The sequence below is a fragment of the Podarcis raffonei genome, chromosome 3 (assembly GCF_027172205.1).
Source record: "Podarcis raffonei isolate rPodRaf1 chromosome 3, rPodRaf1.pri, whole genome shotgun sequence".
Taxonomy (NCBI): domain Eukaryota; kingdom Metazoa; phylum Chordata; class Lepidosauria; order Squamata; family Lacertidae; genus Podarcis; species Podarcis raffonei.
In genome coordinates, this window is record NC_070604.1 from 66,260,919 (window position 1) to 66,282,827 (window position 21,909).

Sequence of the window (21,909 nt, forward strand, 5' to 3'; positions counted from 1 at the left end):
CTGAACTAGCAGTTAACCAGGAAATTTTACATCTTCAAGTAAAAGATCTTCCTAAGAGCTATTTGCTCATAATGTACTGGGATTTTTGTAGTATACACCTTGCGTCAATATATTTGCTTCCTGTTTGGATGTCTTGTGGTGGTATTACCCTGACTTGTAGTGTTTTTAGCTAAATTTTGATCAGTTTTTCAAAGTTCCCAGCTCCATGTCAATCATTCTAGCAAAGCCAGTCCCAACTGGTATATGGATGTATGACCTATTCTGTTATCTGAATTCTGGCTATAACATGTCCCCAGGAGTCTCATCATGGATCCCAGCTGTCTGTGTTTCTTTCTACCAGGCCTCCCTCGGTTGGTCCATCAGGCTGTTTTCCAGAAGCTACACACACATATCCCACATCTGACATCATACAAAATGTCTGGTGTGTGGCAGGTAGAGATGCTGCTGCAGAAAGAAGAATCGACTCCCCTATATGTCAGATGATATGCAGGGAGTTTAATCCTGCTCAGATGAGGCCCACACCAGTCAGTCCTGATTGGTCCACTACTGCCACCAATGAGGGCCATCTTTGGCATCTGGGTGGGACAACCCACTTTTCAGTCACCTGGTGTCAATATGATGTCAGATGATTGACAGGTAGGTGGTCCTACCCACTTGCCAAAGTAGGCCTGCTAGGATAGGAGAAATAAATATCACCAGGCAAAAAAATGTTCCCTATGCCAAACTACACTCTCATGGTATAGGACAGATTTTTCTGTTCCATTCTCTGTGAATATATTTATGTTAGGATGGCTCTAAGCACATGTGCTGAGGGTGACTTGCAGAAATCACCACAAAACAATGTAATCAGTTGCAACAGAACCAACCAAATGTTATCATATAGACACAAGGCTACAGCAGGAAAATAACTCTGAATCCTAAAAGACTACATCTGGTATCTTAGCACTTAACCACCAAGTAGTAAAGGACAGCACAGTATAGTGGGACTTGGGTCAAGGAGATTTGAGTTCAAAACTCCACTTAGCCATGGAGCTCCCCGGATGACTTTAAGCCAGTCATACAGTGGGATGAGCCCCATTTCTGCTGCTTTGAACTCCTTCTTGTGCAAGGCATGACCCCCTCCCCTCCTCTTCACGAATGGCCTGTCCCATATGCAGATGAGATGGATGCCAAAGCAGGCCAATGAAGAAGGTTCTGTATACTGTGGTGAGGCAGATCCAGAAAGCAAGAAGGATTGAAAAGCAAATTCTTTGGAAAGGACATCCTCTACAGTGGGAAGGGGAGACTTGTGCATGTGTGCTTCCTCTGAAAGTTGGCAGCAGAGAAAATATAAAGAAAGTTGGCCCAGCAGGCCTAGCTGGAAGCAGAGGGAGGTTAAAGAGAATCAAATGGCTACCAGCTTCCCTTTAACAATCTGCTTTGTGGCCATAGGGTGTGATGGCTGTGTTCAGTAATGTGCTAGGTATTAAAGGATGATGAATGTGAATTGATCTATTTAGGGAACAGGAATTGGATAAGTGGTCGAAAGTGTATTTATTGGGTGGCTCATTTATCCATATTCCCAGACTGTACAAAATTATGTGGTTGCCACGTAATAAGCTTCTTTGCTGGGCTTTGAGCGTGTAGCTTTACCCTCTTGTTTATATAAAACCTCAAAGGGGCTTGTTTTTGATGGGAGCTTTTATTCTTAAAGCAGAAAGCATTTAGAGAATGCTGCTGCTCAAACTTCAAAGTGCCAAATGTGCCCTGTATTAGCTTATTAGCTGCTACCTCGGAAGCCTGTCCAATACGGATCTTTATCAGGCACTCTGTTACCATAGTATCAGATCACCTCACCATTTTTTCATGTATTTATCCTTACAATCCCCATATAAGGCAGCATATTACTAAGCCTGCTCATTTTATAGCTAAGGAGTTAAAGGAAAGGGGAACCATAGAACACTGCATGGCTCAGAGGGGCTTCAAGGTTCTTTGTCATTACAGCCAACAGACCAGATAATGTGCTGCAGTAACAATGATCAAGAAAGATCAAGGTGTCCCATGCTACAGGTGCTTAGATAACTGAGGACACATTTAGTGAAATGCAGGAACTACAAGCCTAATGCACCAGGAACTGAGGCTCATAACAAAACAGAAACAATGTGAAGTACTAACACTCATTTTCTCAGAACTCTTACTGAAACCTTGTTTGGGACTCCAGATACAAACACCCACTGGGAATCTCAACTCTACTGCTGCAGCTGAGGCTGTAATGACACAGGTAAGTCAGAGAGAGGGAGAAACAGCCATGGTTACAGTGTCTCCCCACCCAGTATAGTATGATGAAGCTATGTATTAATTAGTTATATTTTAATAATAATTTTATTATTTAGATGCCGCTCATCTGACTGGGTTGCCCCAGCCACTCTGGGCGGTTCCCAACAAAATATTAAAAACACAATAAAACATCAACCACTAACTAGCTTAACAACATACCCCACAGGTTAACACTGGCTGTGTTTGCATGGAACACTAAACCAGGATTTGTTTTACCCATGGTTTATAGACCAAACTATGATCAGTCTTGCAAATGACCTATGAAACTATGGCTTGTTTTACCCAATCCTGGTTTGTTCTCTTCTCACAAATGCCCTTGCAAAGTTCCTGGTCTGCCATTTATTTGAAAAAAATTATATACTGGCTACATTAAGAAAAAAAGTCTCATGGCAGTGAACAGCATGAAATCAACAATTGCAGTCATAAAACAAATACAAATTACCCAATAAATTAGCAGCTCAGATTAATGCATCAACACGGCTGGATCAAGTGATGTGGCTGGCATAGCCTCACCACATCACCAGCTTCCTTACAATGCTTAAGGCTGCCATATGTAAGTAAGAAGATCCCAGCAACAGTGCTGTGGAGTGGGGACCCTAAGCTTTGGTTTCTCTTTCAAAGTTATTTGTTTTTATCCTCAGAAGGTCATTCAAACCTCCTAAGAGTTAAGTTGTGCTTTCAAAGTACACTCCTGGATAGATCTTAGTCAATTAGCCAATTTTCCTCTCCTTGCAAAGCAGTAGTGAAGCTAGACAGGTTGACTTGAGAGGGAGGACTTGTTGGGGGGATTTGGATAGGAAAAGCAGTCTGTTACCAAACAGAATGAGGAGGGAGGGCTAATTCTGAGAAAACACCAGTGAGAGCTGCTTGGTTTTGTTTTCCAGATGTTCTTGCCTGTAGCTTGGCAAGCAGCTGGGGTGGCTGCTAAAACAAACCAGAATTAAGTCAGGATCATGAGTTCAGGTGTGGTGACAAACCATGGTTAAAGAAAGCAGATATTCTAAAGCTGGCAACAAACCATGGCTTCACACTGTGGTTTGTTGGTGTAAAATAAACCATGGTTAGTTGCCTGAGGTGGGTTCAGACATTCAACCAAAGCACAACTTAGGTGAAACCAACTATGGCTCAACTTTAGGTATGAAGCGGAGAGTGTCTCCCCCATAGGGGACAAGGAGTAAGTATTGATGTTGGAGAAAGTTTTTACCTATTGGTTGCAAATCCCAAACTGTAAGTAATCTTCCATAATGAACACCAAAAAACCCCAGAACTCTATTGAAACTGGTAGTGAAACACGCAAGACTCCTTCTAACTTTCAGGTTCAGAGCCAAGACACATGGAGCAGAACAAACAATGAATGGAGATTTAACGCCAGTACATTCCACTATATGAGATGTGTGAGTATTGTCTTTATTACTACATTGTCTTCTTCAACAGATCAATCTCTAAATATAGGCCCCATGGGGAATGTCACTGGGGAGAATGGGAGCTGGGCTGGGGCATGCAGAACTGAAGAACATCTATGGTGGTCCTCATTTACAATCACAAAGCCCCGTGTATTGTCTGTTGCAGCTGCTAACTTTTATTCACCACACTCCTTTCTTGTCTCCCAACAGGCAATGGGGAAGTCTTCCAACATGCACAGATATAAGGATATTCTTCACCCAATGTCAAGTAGGCAACCAGAAGGGCTACAACAGAAGCAGCAGTAACCAGTAGGAAGCTCGCCTTTCCTGTGAGGGCCGCCATCTTTGTTCTCCAATGTCTGCTTCTGTCTTTCCAAAGAGCAGGAGTGGCAGTACTGTAAGAGATTCAGTGGTACCCAGCACAAAGTTACAGTGAAAGGGAAAGCTGTATCTTTATCCTACTGTATTTCATACAGCTGCAGGAGCAGAGACAGACTCTGCAAGAAGAAAATGGTTGGCAACTGTACTTTTATGCTTTGCTCACAGAACTGATGTTCAATAAATACTGTGATGGTTTCAGCAGCGTCTGTTTTTGTGAAGGTTAGGTCTGACTTTTTACTTGGGCCATCTGTCTTTGTGATTGAGCATAGAAACTGGAGCAGGGGGCATTGCGTTCTTCACCACAACATCCATCATGGCTGCTTTACATACACTGAACATGCAATTTCAACACAATTGTCTCATAAAATAAATATCATAGCCAACAATGGCTAATGGTTATGTTTACTTTCTATATCACACGAACCAACCTTATCTATGTGTCATGATCTGGCAGGACAGCAGGGAGGAGGAAGAGGCTCCTGGCAAGGTGTGTCGCTTGGCCTGGGACACCACAGCAAGCTGGGGATGGGGAAGGAGAGGTTGGTGTAGGAAGTACTCACAGGGTTATGGAGGACGTCGTGGGGATGGGAGTCAGTACACAGGAACCAGAGCAGCAGGACGCCGGAGTCAGAGGGGTTCCTGTCTCCACAAGCATGGCAGGCTCTGAGGCGTAGGGAGCAATGGGTGGGGTGCTCCAGGAGGTTGAGGCAGGCAAGGGCCCACAGCCCAGCTCCCTAGCTGGCCAGGTGGAACTCGCTAGCTCTGGGAGGAGGTGTGTAATTCCTCAGCTGGAACAGGTGAGGGTCAGATGCCTCATCAAGCCCAGATGCTGCAGTCAGCATGCAAATTATAAAAGGGCAGCAGAGCTAAGGTCCTGGGTCTGCTTAAGTGCCCATGTTGATGGACCTTAGTTTGGATGGTCCAGGATTTCTGTGGGACTGGGATGGTCCAGGATTTCTGTGGGACTGCTTTGGTTTGGATTTTGGACATGTGGCTTGGCCCTGGACTGGGGACTTGACATACTGACTTGCCACCAGGCAGAACAAGGGTTCAGGACAAGATTCCATATATAGAACATATAAAATACATGATTCAGGTCAATGGTCCGCACACCCTAAGGTATATTGGCACATTCACTTTGTACTAGCACCTCCTACTGTAAAAGTCAAATATTCTATGCCTCTGAATATTAACTGCCCTACTTAGTCTCCCCATAGGCATCTGGTTGGCCACTGTGAGAAGAGGATACTGGACTAGATGGGCCATTGCCCTTCTTCTGTTCTTAGGATCCATGGGCTATTGTAAGCCTCAAAATGCTGTAAAGGCCCATACAGAGAATACGTTGAACTGTAAATGGAACAAAAAGTTAAGACTACCTTGGTTTGGTTCTTTTCAGTTTCTGATTCCGTGATCCAAGAAACCAGGTCTGTTTGTCTGCGTCTTTTTGTCCTTAGACTTTCTCCCCACAAATATCCTCTTAATATTATACAGTCTTGTGTGTTCTCCACTTCAGTTGCTATCAGTTGCATAGGTAAAGATCAGAGGAAACTTCCTCATAGCAAACAAATGTTCTTGGCTGTCACACACAATTAATAGCACTGCTTGAGTTTTTCAATAAAAAAGATCTCTTCAGGGAATATTTTTTAAAGTGCTCTGTCCTGACCTAAATTTGCTCCCATTACAGTCAATAGAAGTTTTATATAAAATTTAAGAGAAAAGGCCAACTCCAGACCTCCTGCCAGTCCCCCCCCCCACCTTTCCATGACACATGGACACTTTAAATAGAAATAGTATCATCCATATAATATGGCTGAGGCTTGTAAAGTCAGGGGATCTTTAGTCTGCTACATTCTAAAAATGTGTCTAGGTCATGCCCAGCTTTAACCTGGACACCAGCTCCTCAGAGGATGAATTGGACCTCCCACTGACTGACTGAAGACTTGGGGGAGCAGGCATCTCCACACCATTGCCAGCCCTGAACGTTCAGGGGGAACTTTGCAGGGTCCTTCCAGAGGTGCCATTTGTGTGGCTTCCAGTTGGAGAGTCAATGGATGAGCTCCTGGTGGAGTCCATGGGAAAGGTGGAGCCACCACTGCCAGCAGTCTTCAAGGGCATGGATCCCTAAAGATTCAAGGTGTAAACCCATGACAAAGTGCACAACTGAGATCCCAAAGTCACCATGTGGCTCAGTAGTAATAAGAACTCCTTATGAGTAACAGTACTTCTCAAGAGGAAGGGTTTTCAAAACACCAGCCGTTGGTATTAGAATAACAGAATTGTAACTTGAAGCCTTGGTCCGGGTCCCACTCTCCAGAGCCAGAGAAAACAAGCTTTCTCCATCTTCCATGTGACAGCTCTTTAGATATGTGAAGGTGGCTATCTTCTCTCTGTGCAACAAATGAAGACTCCTAAAGGGCAGAACACAAAAAGCGTAGCTAAGCCACCTGTGAGCTCTGAACCAATGGAGGGCTGCTCTGAATTATATTCTTATTGCTGCAGTTGGAAAGAGAGAGAAAATGGTACCTTGCCCATCTGAACACTGGCGGTCTTGGTTCACTGCTTATTCTTTGTGCCCTAACAAGCTGACAGCATCCATTGATTTCTGTCTCCTCTGTCTTTGGCAGTAACAAGCCCCCAGAGACAGTGAAATCCTTGCTTTCTTGGTTAACCTCTGCACTGCTTTCCTCCCTTTGGCTTTTTTCCAAATGCTTGCCGCTTTCCAGTATCTGTTGACAAGGGAAAGTCAGCCTCTCTAAGTCAAGTGTGTTTTTCTTGCTAGAAATACTCATTATGTAAATCACTGTTGCTTTTTTGGCTAGATAGTAAAGGAACCACAAAATGAAGAACACATCATCTTTATTATGCTTGGACCCTGTTGCCCCACAGGGATTGGTTTGGTTGTACAGACTTATTCACCTGGCTTGGATATTGATAGCATTTTAACAACCCAATTTGAGAGTAAAGTTTCCATGCGTTAATTTCCCCCCAAATAACCAATAAAAGAAAGGCAGTGGTTTAAGATGCTTATGTGATTTAAGTAGCCAAGATTTACAACGGGAGAAAGCAGCTGCACTATTTCAGTTTACTGTGTCTGTTAATTCAGTAAGCTTTCAGATGCCACAATAGTAATAATAACCCATTTATTTATTTTTTTGTTTAGGAAACTATGGGGAGAGTGGCATGGAAGCCTTCAAAGAGCTGGCTGCTCAAGAAGGTCTTTGCATTGCTCATTCGGACAAGATCTACAGCAACGCAGGTGAAAAGAGCTTCGAAAAGCTGCTTCAGAAGCTCCGTGACAGGTTGCCAAAGGCCAGAGTTGTGGTTTGTTTCTGCGAAGGCATGACCGTCAGGGGAATACTTATGGCTATGAAACGTCTGGGAGTGCTTGGGGAGCTCCTCTTGATTGGGAGGTAGGTTGTTTCAGTCATGTTTTACTGGTGTTTTGGGATAAGGACATTTCTGTCTGGAGACAAGTCATAGCATTGCCTTTATATACTACTTTTCAGCCAGAACTCACAAAGTGATTTACATAAGGCTATTACAACACCGTTTGTTTTAAAATACAATAGAATGGATAGGAAAACTTGTTGGTTTAGAAAAAGCTGCTCCTGCCTACTCTCTCTTCCCCTCAGGGCAAGATGGGCCTTCAGAGGCCTCTGTGGTGGGAATGGGCCACTGCGGAAACTGGATGGTGACACTTTCCCAAGCCTCTTTCTACTCCGCTTCGCTCAGGGCAAGATGGTCCTTCAGATTTAAGAGACAGTGAAGCGAGTTAAAAAATAAAGCAAACTATTGACATAAGTATTTCTCTTTACAAGTCTCAAAATGGTTTGCATTGTTTATTTAATTATCATTTAGGAAACTTATCTTCTGCCTTTCCCCTACAGTAGAACTCACAGTTTAGATTCACAAGTACTCACTGGAATATAAATTGAGGGATGTGGTGTCCTCCAGATGTTGTTGGATTCCAGTTCATGTCAGAAGTTTTTGGACTCCAACCAACTTGGCCAATGTTCAGGGATGGTCGGAGTTGTAGGGTGGTTAACTGACCAAAAGGAGGAGAAACACTCCAATCTAACAAACAAACTTGCAGTGGGGCATAATAATAATCTTATGGCAATCCAGAATATTAGTTTCCCACTCTGCTCTTGTTCTGCACATCTCACTGCCCCATACCAGATGTATCCAATTACTTAATTTTAAATGCCTTGTTACATTTCATATATCACTTTTATGAAGGCTTCTCAACTGGTGTTTTACAGCAAAGGCTCTGAAGAGTAGCATACCCTGGCCCCAAATTAATATGTTTGAGTATTTTGCCCACAGGAACAGTTTTTTAATTACATATTTGCAAAGTATTACTTTGACTAAGGACCAAAATAAATATTTCATGGCAGAGATTGTGATAAGTTTTCAAGACTCTTTGAGAGGATACTTAATTTGATCAGAGCGGCAATGCTGGAGGATGAGTGTTTAACTCTTTCCCTGATATGATTCCTAATCTGAATTCCCTTTTTCCACTCTGCTAACATGCCCACTGGGAGGGGGATATTGGCCACATTTATACCACAGATTTAAAGCACTATGATGTCACTGTAAACCGTCATGGCTACCCCTAAAGAATTCTGGGAGTTGTAATCTTTTAAGGATGCTGACAATTGTTAGGAGGCCCCTATTCCCCTGAGTGATTTAACAATCAGACCCTCTTCACAGAGTGAATACACCTAACCCTCAGGAGCAGATTTTGGGAGCAAACAGGAGACTACAGGGAGGAAGAGAGATAGGGGAAGTCCTGTTGCATGCGTGGACATCCGGTCATCCTGTGTTGGTTACAGCCTGTTTTAAATAAAGCGGGAAGCAAACCTGCACACATACAATTGCTTTTCCAGTATTCCCAGCTGTGCAGTAATAACCCAACATATGTCAAGTGTTTATGTGTAGGGCTTGTTTTGACCTTCAGATGAATGTGTGAAGATTGGGAGCAGGGAGAGCAGATACGATCTGCCATCTACCCTCTCCATGTCTTGAAAGAAGGCCAGAAAAGGTCAAAATGTTTTCCCAAGACTTTCTCTTGCTGATCAATTTCTGGAGTCAGTTTGGGGGAGATCTGGTTCTCCCAGCCTATGAAGTCATCCATCCCTGCTCCAGGTTATTTTCTATTTATCAGAAATCCCCCCAATTCAGATCTAGACTTGGCCATGAACTCAGCAGATTTAGGAAAGTCACAATCCTATTCTCCCAGTAATAGGTACATAATAACAACAGCCTAGTCTGCAAGATTGTTGTGGGGATTACTGACAATCTATGATAAGCATTTTTATGGAAGTGGCCACTTAAGAAAAACACAATAATGCACTGTGGCATTGTGGTGGTAAATTGCATACTGGGATTTGTATTAAAAGTATAAAAAGGACCTAAAATAGGGGAGAAACTGGAGTGTTTGGAGAAGGGCAGTGTTCAGTTTTAGTTTTGAGTGTGTTTCTGGAATAAAGAAGCTGCAAACATTTGTTGGGGGCTGCTGGGAATTGTGGTCCAAAACCCCTGAGGTGTTCCAGGTTAGGGAATATTGGCATACATTAACCAGAAGTTGCTCTGCTGTATCCATGAATCAAAGGCAGAAGTAAATCACCAACACTTTATTCTATAATAACAAATGACAACCTAAGCAAACTGAAGAAGTATACCCAGACCTCACAATATTGTTACTTCTCATTTCCTATTATAGACTAACTCCCTTCAGCTGACAATACTCCCAGCCAGTGCTTTTTTCCCAAAAAATGTTTGAGCGTACTCTCATTTTCCTACTCATATTGAAATACTGCCCCTCAATGAAACCAAACTCATATTCACAAAATATTTAGGGGTATGCATACCCATAGAAAAAAGCACTGCTCCCAGCTGTCTTTCAAGAAAGCTTAAAGGGAAACTGCTTACTAAATCGCCACAGTCTTCCCTCAAGCCCCACCTGAAGATACCAGGGACCTGGGGCTATTGACCTATAGCTTCCTGTAAGGGCTGCCTTTGAAGAGTTTTTGAACATTTCAACTGGTTCTCAGTGCAGGGATCATGTTATACTTTACATTGTTGTATAAAAATGTCAAAGTTGTATTTTAAGCATCAACAACAGCACAGCACCATTTTCTCCTGGTGTTTGCTGCCAGATTTCACAAAGTAAAAACCAGGCCAAAAATGTGTCCTTGTTTGGAGAACCAAGTGACAATTGCAGCCATGTCACAAAGTCATTCCCACCCCCACCCCCAACCCCCACAGTCCTTTGAATGCAGGTAATAATCCTTACATCTTCAGGTTGTCACTGATAGCAATGTGTCTGCATTCAGTTGCTGCATCCCAACATATGCTCTTGTGTTACTTAGAGGAGCTGTCATGGTCTTCAGTAGAGGTCATGTGTGTGGGGTCAGAGGTGCTCTTGTAGATATCACTGCATGCAATAATTGTGACCAGGTCTGCAGACTTTACAGATTCTATTCCTCATACAGTTTAATTGATGTGCGGCAATTTTCATGTTAGTCAAATCAACAACTGTAGAAAGTATTGAGTAGCATAGGGTTGCCATATTTCAATAAGTAAAATTCCTGACATCCACAGTGATTTTAAGCTTTTTTGAGCTGTTTCTGTTGCTTTTTCAATTGCCATACATCCAGGTTTTTCCTGACTTTTACTGATGCAGCAAAAATTCCCCCTGAAGCCATTTTTACACCCAAAAACCAGAACATGTTAGGAATTCTTCTGACATATGGCAAGCCTACATTTAATCAAGAAAGTTTCAAATACATAAGGTGAGATCACATCTCTTTGTGGAAGAGAAGTTCTGTGTTTTTGCGTTTCTGGATAAGTTAATGCCAAGAAGGGCTTTCAGTTGCATACATACAAGGCTCCTTACTAGTCTTGCTTCAGGCCCAACATGAAATTGAGACAGCATTGGTAGTATTTTTGGATGATTCCTCGTGGTGATAGACACAGGTGACACAGTTACACTGATAATGATTAAAAAGTGTTGTGACTCTGGCAACTTGCCTCAACAGGAGACAGTAAAACTTGTTAAATTGCCTTCATTCATGTCTTCCTATCAGATTTTAAATAGCTGTGATAGGTAGCTGTTCCTCCTCCTGTTGCCTGAGGGATTAAATCCTGTCACTGCTTCAGTCATTTGTCTCTTATGGCCCTAGATGAGGTTTCATTGAAGTGAAGTGTTGTGGACTGAGCTGTCAAAAAAAGAGACTGATCATGACTGGAAGCTCTGAGGGTTTTGTTTCAGTTGGCAAAGACACTATTTGATACCAAAATGTATGAAGACGTGTGGGTGAAGAGCAATCTCAAAACAAGGTTCATCTCTGGACAAACTTGTTCCCACAGCTTTGTCTGTTAATAAGTCATCCATTTTGTATTTGAAAGTCACATACCTTGAGGGCAATTGCACCCCCCCAAAATCTCTTATGCCTTCATTTTATTAAAGCAAAACATTCTCATGAAATTAAAAGGCACACAAAACTGTAATAAAGAATAGAGCTAAATAGATAAAAATAAGTGGATATTTGCTCCAGTGCACCCCTTCGTCCACATGGCATTTACTGCTTCAGTTACTTAAACTAGTGTCTCTTCTGATGTTATAATAGCTACACATATTGTCAGCTACAATTATTTTAACAATATCAGTTCACTCCATAATGTTAGTTCTCTGTGTGATCTAAGGGACCCCTCACCTTTATTATTTGTTTTTATATTAGATGTGCTGTGCTGAGTTAGAATGTCAGTTTCCTCCATTAACACGGATTTAGGATCTTGCCCCAACTTTATGCAAAGCAAGCATAAATTAAACCTAACATACAGAAGGAGAGAGGACAGCAGATGCAATAACTTGGAGTCACTGAATTATGGTTGTTACATGGAAGTAGGTCCTATTGATTTTAACACAACTAATCTAATAGGGTATTGTAGAATAATTTCTACTGACACTGGATATTGGACTGTGTTGAGAGTATCCATCTACATTGTACAACCAATTTAGTCACATTTTCTTTGGAGCCAAGGGCTGTGCTGTGGTCACACACCTAGCCAGCGCTTTACAGAAGGGAGTGCGAGCTTTGCCGCAATGGTCCCCCCTATCCTTTGTGCTCTGGGTGCAGAAGATAATTAGTAATGCATTAATGAAGAAAGAGGTTTCCTAGCTCTAAACCTTCTCTTAATCTCCTGTACGTGACATGTACACTTTTGGCGGTAATATCCCTGTGTAATGTGGGATCACTCTGCTGTATTTTGACAAAATGAAACAAAGAGACGATGGTTTCATGTGGGATTTCAGCAGAGGTTTATCACCATACTTTTTTTTAAGTCATGAAAATATTAGCACAAGTGTGCTTGTATAGAAAATTACCATATTAGTAGGTGGCTGACTCTGCATGCAACAGTTAATATGTTAAATGAATGCTGCAAGGCTGGGGAATATAGCTCATGAAAATATGTCTCTATGAAAGCCTCGTCATATAAAAAGAGATGAGCTCTTTATGGCTTCAATACATTTGCATCTGATTTTGCCAAGTCAAAGAACCAAGGGGAACATCCATCAGGTTTTTTCTTTTTTCTTTTTGCTGATCAGTAAAAAAACCAAACAAATCATATTTGTGCCTCTCCTACATAGACTTTTAAAATTGTATAAAATATGGGGTTATATTTTTCTGAAGCTTACAGTAGAGAAAGATGTTCTTTGTGATAGCAGGATCCATTGCCTGGAGAGTGCAGAGTTTAGTAGGCTTCCCAACCTGTGGCTTGGCAAGCCAAGAGCAGCTTCCCTACCACATGTGATTGGCAGCCCACAAACCTCATGTTTCTCTCTGCCACTCTGGGACTTCAAAATGGCGGCAGCCATTGAGCCATTGAGCAGTTAGCAGTCCACAATACATGGCTGATGGACTGCACTTGGCTTGATAGATTTCAGGTTGAGATGTCCTGCTACAATTCCTGCAAAACAGAGACTTGCATGGCCTATACTGGCTTTATTTATTTCCTTACCATTTTCCCAAGGAGATGGAACATGGGAAGGAGTCCCAATTTGTCCATCAGCATCTTCTTCCTCTTTGTACTGTAAGTATGAAAGGAGGGCCAGCATCTCATGTGTGTCTGTAATTTTGGTGTGGTTTGTGCATGGGTGTTATAGTTGCAGCATATTATCTGAGATGCAGTAACTGAGCCTTTCCCAAATTGGGGCTGTCCTGGTATACAATTCCCATCCTCTTTGGCCACTGGCCTTGCTGGCTAGGGATGATGGAAGCTTTGGTACAAAACTTCTGGAGGGCACAATGTTGTGGAAGGGATGGGTTAAAGGGTGTATGGGGAGAAAGGGGTTGCAATTGCTGAATTCCTTCTGTGTCTTGATTGCAAAGGTAACAGTTTCCAAATAAGATGCAGGATCTAATAGAGTTAACTCAGTACATCCAATTCATCTTGGCTCTTTTGCATTGAAGAGTCCCATTTATGAACCACTATCAGCCTCCCTGATCAGTTCAGTACTACAAACCAGCTGAATAGTTTCAGTACTATGACATCTAAGAGGCTGATGTACAAAATGGTTCAATAACTTCCATATAAGCTTTGTGGTCTGATCTCTGTGTCAGACCTTCCCACCCCCACAAAGAACTGTCAAAAAAGCATAATGGAGTATATTAAAGGATAAAGATATTATTTTGCCTCACATTGGCAACCCCCCCCCAAAAAATCCCAAACAAACAAACCTTGAGAAAATAAGTGGGAAAAGAGTCTGCCCTTAAAGCAAATGCCCCCCCTTGCAAAAAAACCCCCCAAGGCTTGCTTTTAAAACATTTAATTCTAGTTTTGAATGTACCATGGAAACATAATTAATAAGAAGGCAGATAATCATATTGTCACTGACTTTCTTGGAGGTGTAGAGGACACAGGGAAGAAAGCAGATTAGAGATGTACTAAAAGCATCACTTCCTTTCTCTCTCTCTCTCTCTCTTTCACGCCCATGAATGCATATAAAAGTGCATCCTAGGAAAAATAAAACTTATGAAGAAATATTACTAGGTTGGCCTGGATCTCCTCCATAGGACTTACTTTTTGGCAAAGGATGCCAAAGGTACACTATGTTCCTGAATGGCTAATATGTGAATGTCTACTCTGAATGCTAATGCATGTATTTCACATAACTTTTGCATAATAAAAGCTAAACAATGGTTTTCTTCATCTGTGGCCCAAGGTGTCCTAAGTGGGGCCATGTGTTGTCACCATGAAAAGGAAAGAACAGTTCAGGCCTTTTCCAAGGCCACAGTGACAAGCAACTTTGGTGCCTTCTGTCGGATGCATGAGGTGGAGTGCAAACCTTACTAAACTAGATCCCTACAGATGTTTAGGATTTATAACTTCCATCAACCCCAGCCACCATGGCCAATGGGTTATGGGATATGTTGTCCAGAACACCTAGAAAGCACCAGGCAAAGGAAAGCTGGTATATGCATTGAGTTCTGGAAACATTTATCCTTCAAGACACTACTGATCAGACTGCAGGTGTTTATCTTACACATGATAGCACATCTGAATTGAAATTAAAGTGCTGGTCAAAACAAAACAGGTATAGTACAGCAAATTGAATTATGGTAGGTTGTGTCATTGCATTGATGGATACAAATATCTTACCTGTTGAGAATACAAAGAAATATACCAAACAGGTAAGAATCATCTTTTTGAAGATGTAATCTCCTACTCTTTCACTAACCTTCTGTGTCATAAAACAACAAAGTGTCTTATGGTTCCTTTAAAACTAAAGTACCCTATGTGTGATGCGTTTCAGAGAGAGGTACATAATATGTATGTGTACACTTTAATATACACACAAAATATACTTTTTTTAGACTGCAAATACCTCTAAGGACACCAACCCATCAAAGATCCATAAGCTTCCCAAAAGTGTTCCTGTTTAGCATCCAGTGAATTTAAAACGGAACACCTTTGGTACAAAAATAAATGTGTTGGGCTGAACGAATATCAAATGAATTCTACTCATCAGTACAATTACAGTGAATATAAAATGAACTCAAAATGTGCTTGGAGGGTTCAAAGTGAATTCACAAGAAACTTGCCACCTCCAATTGCAATATCTCTGGTAAGAAAAATGCTATGAATAGGAATATTTGAGTCAGGTCCTTTAAGCTCACAGAATAATACTTGTGTGGTCAAAAGTATTTGAAACAGTTTATGGACCCAGTCAGTGTACACTGAAGCAACCTCCCACTGGAGGGGAAAACACAGGGCAGACCATCCAAATCTGTCCACCATCCCTGTGGGATAGGGGTGAAATTTCACCATGACAGCCTGTCCACACAAACCCATTTATTCCACCAGGAGAAAAGGCCAAGTTGATGATATGTCCTACTGGACAGATTATGAGACTCCGTGGTTATCATGGAGGCCATAAAGTCCTAAACTGGAATGCTAACCATCAGCATGGATGTCAATAGCCCCCAGAACTTTTTTTCCCTGTGGTCCTCCAACTGCAACAGAGACCACCTCTGCCAGTTTGACCAGAGAAGCTTGTGGGCATCAGGAGTAACCCTAGTTTATTGTCTCCATGGCACAAGGCCAGGTGCAGGCCCTCACCAAGGGGTTTTCTGGAGATAGAGATGGAAATTTTATAGACCTCAGAACTCCTCCCCGCCCCTCTCCAAGTCTCTGAAGCCTGTGCTGATGCTGCATTGAGTATCCAAGTGCGGTGCAGGTGGGTCAGATCAACTGCCCCCACCTCATATACTCAGGACTTGGTAACGCATGCCAGATCAGCACCGATCTCGTGTTAAATAACAGCATGCACAGTAGACAAGTGACTAGGAATCAGGTTATAGGAGGGGAGGGGAGGGGAGGGAGCAAGGTGCAAGGTGTAAATAGCTTTGTCATCATCTTCCATGATGACTTTATTCTCCCTATGGCCATGGCTCCCCTTATCCATGATCACAAAGGCAGAGGAGATCAGCAGGAGAGACGTACTGCACCTATGTCAGGATTGTGCTGCAGCTAATTTGGTGCAAGGCCTTGTTGTTTCAGCCACATATGTGCTGTTTCAGTCACATACGGTGGTGCAGGAAAGTGTGTGCGGTGTGCCCCGGGTGTCATCACTGAGGGGGGTAACTGCAGGGCCTGGCCTGCAGCGTACCTGAGCCACACATCTCTCCTGGGGAGTTACGTGGTGGCTCAGGCACCTGCAGGCTCTGCGCTCCCCAAAACAGCAATGTGGGGCTTGCGGACTCTGTGGAGGTTCCGCCCAGCATGCTCTGCCCAGGCCAGGGGCTTGCCCCGCCCCCAGGCACAGGGCATTTGCGCTGCCTGGGCACCCAAGCAGCTAGTTATGCCGCTAGTCACATAGATCCTAAAGCATTGGGTCTACCTCACCAAACCTAACTGAGCAGATAATTTAAAATCCCAATATTTATTGGGCAACTCACATGGTATTAGTGATCCACAAGGAAGAAAAGGAGTGTTAAGTGGGGGATATCACTGAAAGCACTTCATTATTCAGTGTATTGTTGATGTTCTTTTTGTATCAAAACTAGTCTATAAAACAATGAAGGGGGATTCCACCAAAGTGTGGTTATATTCTGTAAAATATTTCTGAGCATGGTGGTAATGACCTACTTGTTTTGAAAACCATGACAGGATCTTCTGTCTGCCTGTATATAAAAACTGGAGGTGAAAGGTTTTTGGCTTTGTTTTTAAAATGTTAAAGCTCTGTGTAATTACTGGCCCCGCAATGAGACTGTTTACCTTTTTTTATCAAAGGGATACTTACAGATGTTGAAGACCTGTTATTCATAGTAAAGAACCATGTCCAATTAATCAAATGCTTCATTAATCCTAGAGATTTGAACATGAAAGGTTTCCCCTCTTTAAAAAGTTAAAATCCCTACACAGATATTTGATTTTTGGAGACCACTCTACTGCCTTAGTGTGTCCACATTAAGTTGCCCCTAGTTGCACACCTTTGGCAGCAATCCAGTGTTGGAATTGTTTATTTTTAAAGGATAAAAAAGGATAATTCTGGGACAAATGGGGAATGTGCAGAACTAGAGTGAGAGAGGATGCTTATTTAGCACCTAGACACACATACACATATTTGATTTACAGCTGACTTAGGATAGCCACATGCAAACCACCAAAAGAAAGGAAATGAACATATTTGCACCAAGATGTTTGACAGAACTTGCATTTCATAAGAGAAGCTCTGCTAGATAAGACTCAAGGCCTATGTAGTTTAGCATCCCCTTTTCCCCAGTGGCAATCCAAAAATGCCTCAGGGAAGTCCACAGGTAGGACCTAAGGGCAATAGTCCTCTCAGTCTGTTGTTTCCCAGTGACTTTTACTCAGAGACATGTTGCCTCTGATCCTGGTGGTAGTATAAAGCAGCAGTGACTAATAGCCATTTGAATTTTGACAGTGGTGGAGGCAGAAAGGATGGGGAGACTGGCCCACTGGCTTTGCCCAGGGAACATGGGTGCCCAGGGCTGAGCACGCTGCATGCACACTTGTGTCTGATGTCAGCATGCCCATAGCATGCACACAAAAATGTGAGTGTCCAGCCTCTGGCACCTATGTAGGGAGGTAATAAACCATAGGCGATGAGGAGGAATAAGGGGGGGGGCATGGGAAGAATGTGAATATATTAAGCCACACCTGCTTAGACTTCATTTGGGTTGGGTTCTGTCATTCAAGGCCAAGCATCTGCGTAAATATTTTACAGGATGAGGCACCTCTGCAGTTATTTTTGTCACCAACACTTATCAACAGCACACATGGAATCTTTTATACGATTATCAATCAGTGTGTCATCTTCTGAGCAGGCAATGTTTACAGACTACCATCTCAGCTGTGATGAAAGCTCGGAGGATGCTGACTACCTTGATTTATTATTTCATTTACTTTCTCCCATCCCCCCAAATAAATCATGGAAATGTCTATCATACTTCCTGAAAGACAATATGCTACCTAAAGAAAGGGAGAACTCATTTCAGAAATTGACAAGAGTTGTCAGCTGCTCATCAGTGATTCCACAATCAACATTTATAGGGAAGAGAGGGTGCAGTCTCAAGGACTGGAAATCAAGCTTGTTTGGGTAGCACCAGCTGTCTTTAGAAATGCTTCTCAATATAAACTGATGGGCTAGTGTACACTATCCATTTAACACTGCTTTTCAAAAGTACACAGTGCTATTTGCCATAAAATGAGCATTCACAGAACACCTTTACCTTTGTCCATCTTTATGTTTCAACCTCTAAAGTCTAAGTCTTACCATTATCCTTGAATAATTGTCTGAACCTATTTAGCAGGCTATGTCGAATGCTTGTGTTTGTTATACATAAACGTGGGCTCGGAATGCAAATTCAACATCTGGTTTCTGGGGTAGAATTTGGGTGTTCTTAGTATTTTATTTTTTGTAGCTCTCTTACATGTAGAGAAAGGTTTGAGAAAAGCCAGGTGGTATCTTCTGGAGAGTCAGAAAGAGATATTTCATGTGCGTACTTTTATTTGTTTTCTGGTTCTAATGCTGTTCTAATACTATGAGCTTGTCCATGCGTCCACTTGTGCTATGCCTAGAAAGCACAGGTCCAAGCAGTTTTTCACTTGCCCACTTCTTCCCAATGGAAGATCAGAACAATAGATTCTTCCCAAAGCAATAGATCAGAACAAATAGCAATTGGGGTGGGGTGGGGGTTACTGAAATGCTCTTTGCTCTGACTGAGCACTAAAGAGCAGTTTTCCCCAGGGGAAAGGAGTGGGACAAGAGGAGTGAGCCCCTGTTGTTAATCCTTAGCATCTGGCTGTCCAAGTTATCCTTTCCCTGAATGGTAAACTGCACAATCCGAGGTCACCACATGATCCAATATACCTTAGAGGACAATTCAAGAGTCCTACCTCAACCTATTTTGCAACATTGCAAAAGAAACTCTATGGTGGCTCCTTTCCATTTCCATACTGCCTGAAAAACACAGCAGCTCCTGAGATACATAAGTACAAAAAGACAGAGGATTAACAAGTATAGGGAGGTGTCCAAAATTTTCAATGCCTTAGGATACCATCAGGGTTGGGGTTGTGTTATTTTTCTCTGTTCTTTTCCCAACAACATGCTATGGTTGGAACATTGAACATTGAATTAGGGTTGCCATATCTTGAACAGCAAAATAGAGCACAGCCTGTGCCACTGCCAGCCCGAGCCAGAGAAGGGGAGGCTGTTGCCATGCCCGCATGCCTTTTCCCTCAGCTTGGGCTGGCAGTGGCAGTGGCATGCAGAACAGCCCAAGCCCCCCCCCCAAAAAAAAACCAGACATTTCCTTTAAAATGCAGAAATCCGCCCAGATGGGCATGTTGGCCCCCCAAAAGAGGACATGTCTGAGTTTTCCTGGATGTATGGCAACCCTCTATAAGTGCAGTCAGCTGAAATTCTGCAGACACCTTTTCTAGGAAATGCTCTTGGCTCCAGGGATTTGGGATTTGGATGTTCTCAGCAGTAGCTCTGTATTGTATTACAATGCAACTTTAAAAATTGTTTGCTTGTTTTTTGAAATACAAATGCACTAATTCTTACCAGGGTGGGTTATTGCAATGTGCTCTACTTGGTTCTACCTTTGAAGAGTCATTAGAAAACCTCAGTTGGACCAGAATGTGGCTGCAAGGATGTTAGTGGGTGCTTGCCCACCATGTGCCTGTACTGGTTAGGAACACAGAAAGCTGCCTTATACTGAGTGTGGTCATTGTGCATCTAGTACAGGATTGTCTACACTGAGCGGTGGTGGTTTTCCAGTGTTCATATTTGTATTGTTTATTACTAGCGTGCCTATTTTGTTGTTGGTGTGATTTCAAAAAGTCATCACATTCTTTCTTCCCTCTCTCAAAAAAGAAAACTCATTTAACACTTATCAAGTTTGCTTGGATGAGTTCTGGCTCTGGGAGGAATAACCAGAAAGATTTACTCTTGAATGGAGGGAGACAGTGACACTGATGATAGGCTTTCTCTGATGTAAACATCAGCCTTTGTTCCTTAGAGCATGAGGGTGCTATTTCCTGGTTTTATTAGTCAGGAGCTCATTTCTCTAAAGGGGTGGGAATTCCAAGCTATTTTGATTGCTTTTGGTATCCTAGTTAAAAAACAGCCAGTTTCCTAAGTCTAAGAGTAATCTTCTTTCTCCAAGTTGTGGACCCTCCACTTATTATAGCAGTTCTAGTTGTTTTTGAGTTACGATTCCACACATGCTCTGACTCAGGGATGGAAAATCTGTTGGACTACAGACGTTGCTGGACTCCATCTCCTATCATCCCTGCTCTTAGCCATGCTGGCTAAGGGTTAATGGGAGCTGGAGTCCAACAACATCTGAAGGACACCAGGTTGCCTGCCTAACTGAAGTAGCTAGGAACATAGGCACGTCACCTAGGCCATTCTTTTGTTTCAGCTATTTAACTGCTGGGCAGCGGTATGATGCATATGGTCATCTTAAAGACCACATGATCAGTCCTGGGTCTCAAACATCGTTTAGCTGCTGTGTAAAGAATGAGAAAAATGTGATGAGATTTTCAAGATTCTAGCAGTGGGGCTTTAGGAAAACACTTGATCTGAAATGTGATTATTACTATTATTTACAGAAAAACACATTTCATTTTAAAACCACAATTGTTAGGTGTGTTCTAAGAATCCAGTGTGTGCATGCAACAAATGCCTATTTTCATACATCTGTGTCTTGCAGGTTTAATTGAGAGAGAGAGCAAGAATCCATATCACAGGTTGATCCAGTGGCGTAGCGTGGGGGGTGCCAGGGGTGCCGGCCGCACCGGGCGCAACATCTGGGGGGGGCGCGAGTCCAGAGGGCCCAGCCGCGTCGTGCCCTCGGCCCGCCCCTATTGTCAGAGCGGTCGGCCAGCCTCCGCCTGCTCCTACCTTGCCCACCCGAGGACTGCGGCAGCGCCCGCCCCCGTGGCCACCTACCCCGCCCCACCTCGCCCATTGGCTCGCCTCCCTCGGCCCCGCCTCTCTCCGATGGCCGCGGGGGATGTCCTGCTCAGCGCCGGCACCTTTTTGCAGGAGGTAGGGAGGCTGGACGGGGAGGTGGGGTCGGAAGCGGGCAGAGAAGGAGGGGAGCTCGTAGCCAAAAGGGCTGCGCCGGCCGGCAAAGGGCCGGGGAAAGTTTGGAGAGAAGAAACGCACCGTCATGATTTCCCGGTGGAAGCGGCAGGATTAGGGATGGCGAAGCGTAATTACGCACGAATTTCGCTGGCTGAGAGCTTCGGGGATCGATCGGCGGAAATGGGAATCAATTGGAATATGAGAAAGAGAGAGAGAGAGGGACCATCATTCATAGGCATAGATTTGTAGGGTTAGGGGGCGCAAATCCACGGGTTAGGGGGCGCAAATTACTTGCCTTGCCCCGGGTGCTGACAACCCACGCTACGCCACTGGGTTGATCCATTTACCTGTAGTGGCAAACCTGGACTTGCTTCTGTATAATGTGTGAAGTGGCTCTGAGGGGGCTTATAAGTAAAATCCAGAAATACTAGTTGATAGAACTGGGGACTTATAACATCAGCTTCAACCAACCAGTAGCATTTTTAGCATTATGTTTATCCTGTTTATCTGGCTTTTCTTTTCTTCTCCTTTGTCTCCAGCCAGAAGACTGCAAAGTCTAGTCTATAATTTTTGGGTATTTTGGGGAAGGAAACAACTTGCGATGCACTCTGATAATTACTGGCTGACATAAGCCACTAGCTGGCTGCATCAGAATGGGGTGGGGTGAGGGATGAAAAG

General features: G+C 43.1%; 1 protein-coding gene across 3 annotated transcripts in view; it reads left to right on the forward strand.

Annotated features, from left to right (window-relative positions):
* The window catches only part of GRM1 (glutamate metabotropic receptor 1), a 168,953-nt gene that overhangs the window by 39,331 nt on the left and 107,713 nt on the right, over nt 1–21,909 (forward strand). For all 3 annotated transcript variants that reach the window (XM_053382111.1, XM_053382113.1, XM_053382112.1), the window contains exon 3: nt 7,261–7,510. In XM_053382111.1, coding sequence (XP_053238086.1) covers nt 7,261–7,510 — 250 coding nt within the window. The remainder of the gene's footprint in view (nt 1–7,260; nt 7,511–21,909) is intronic.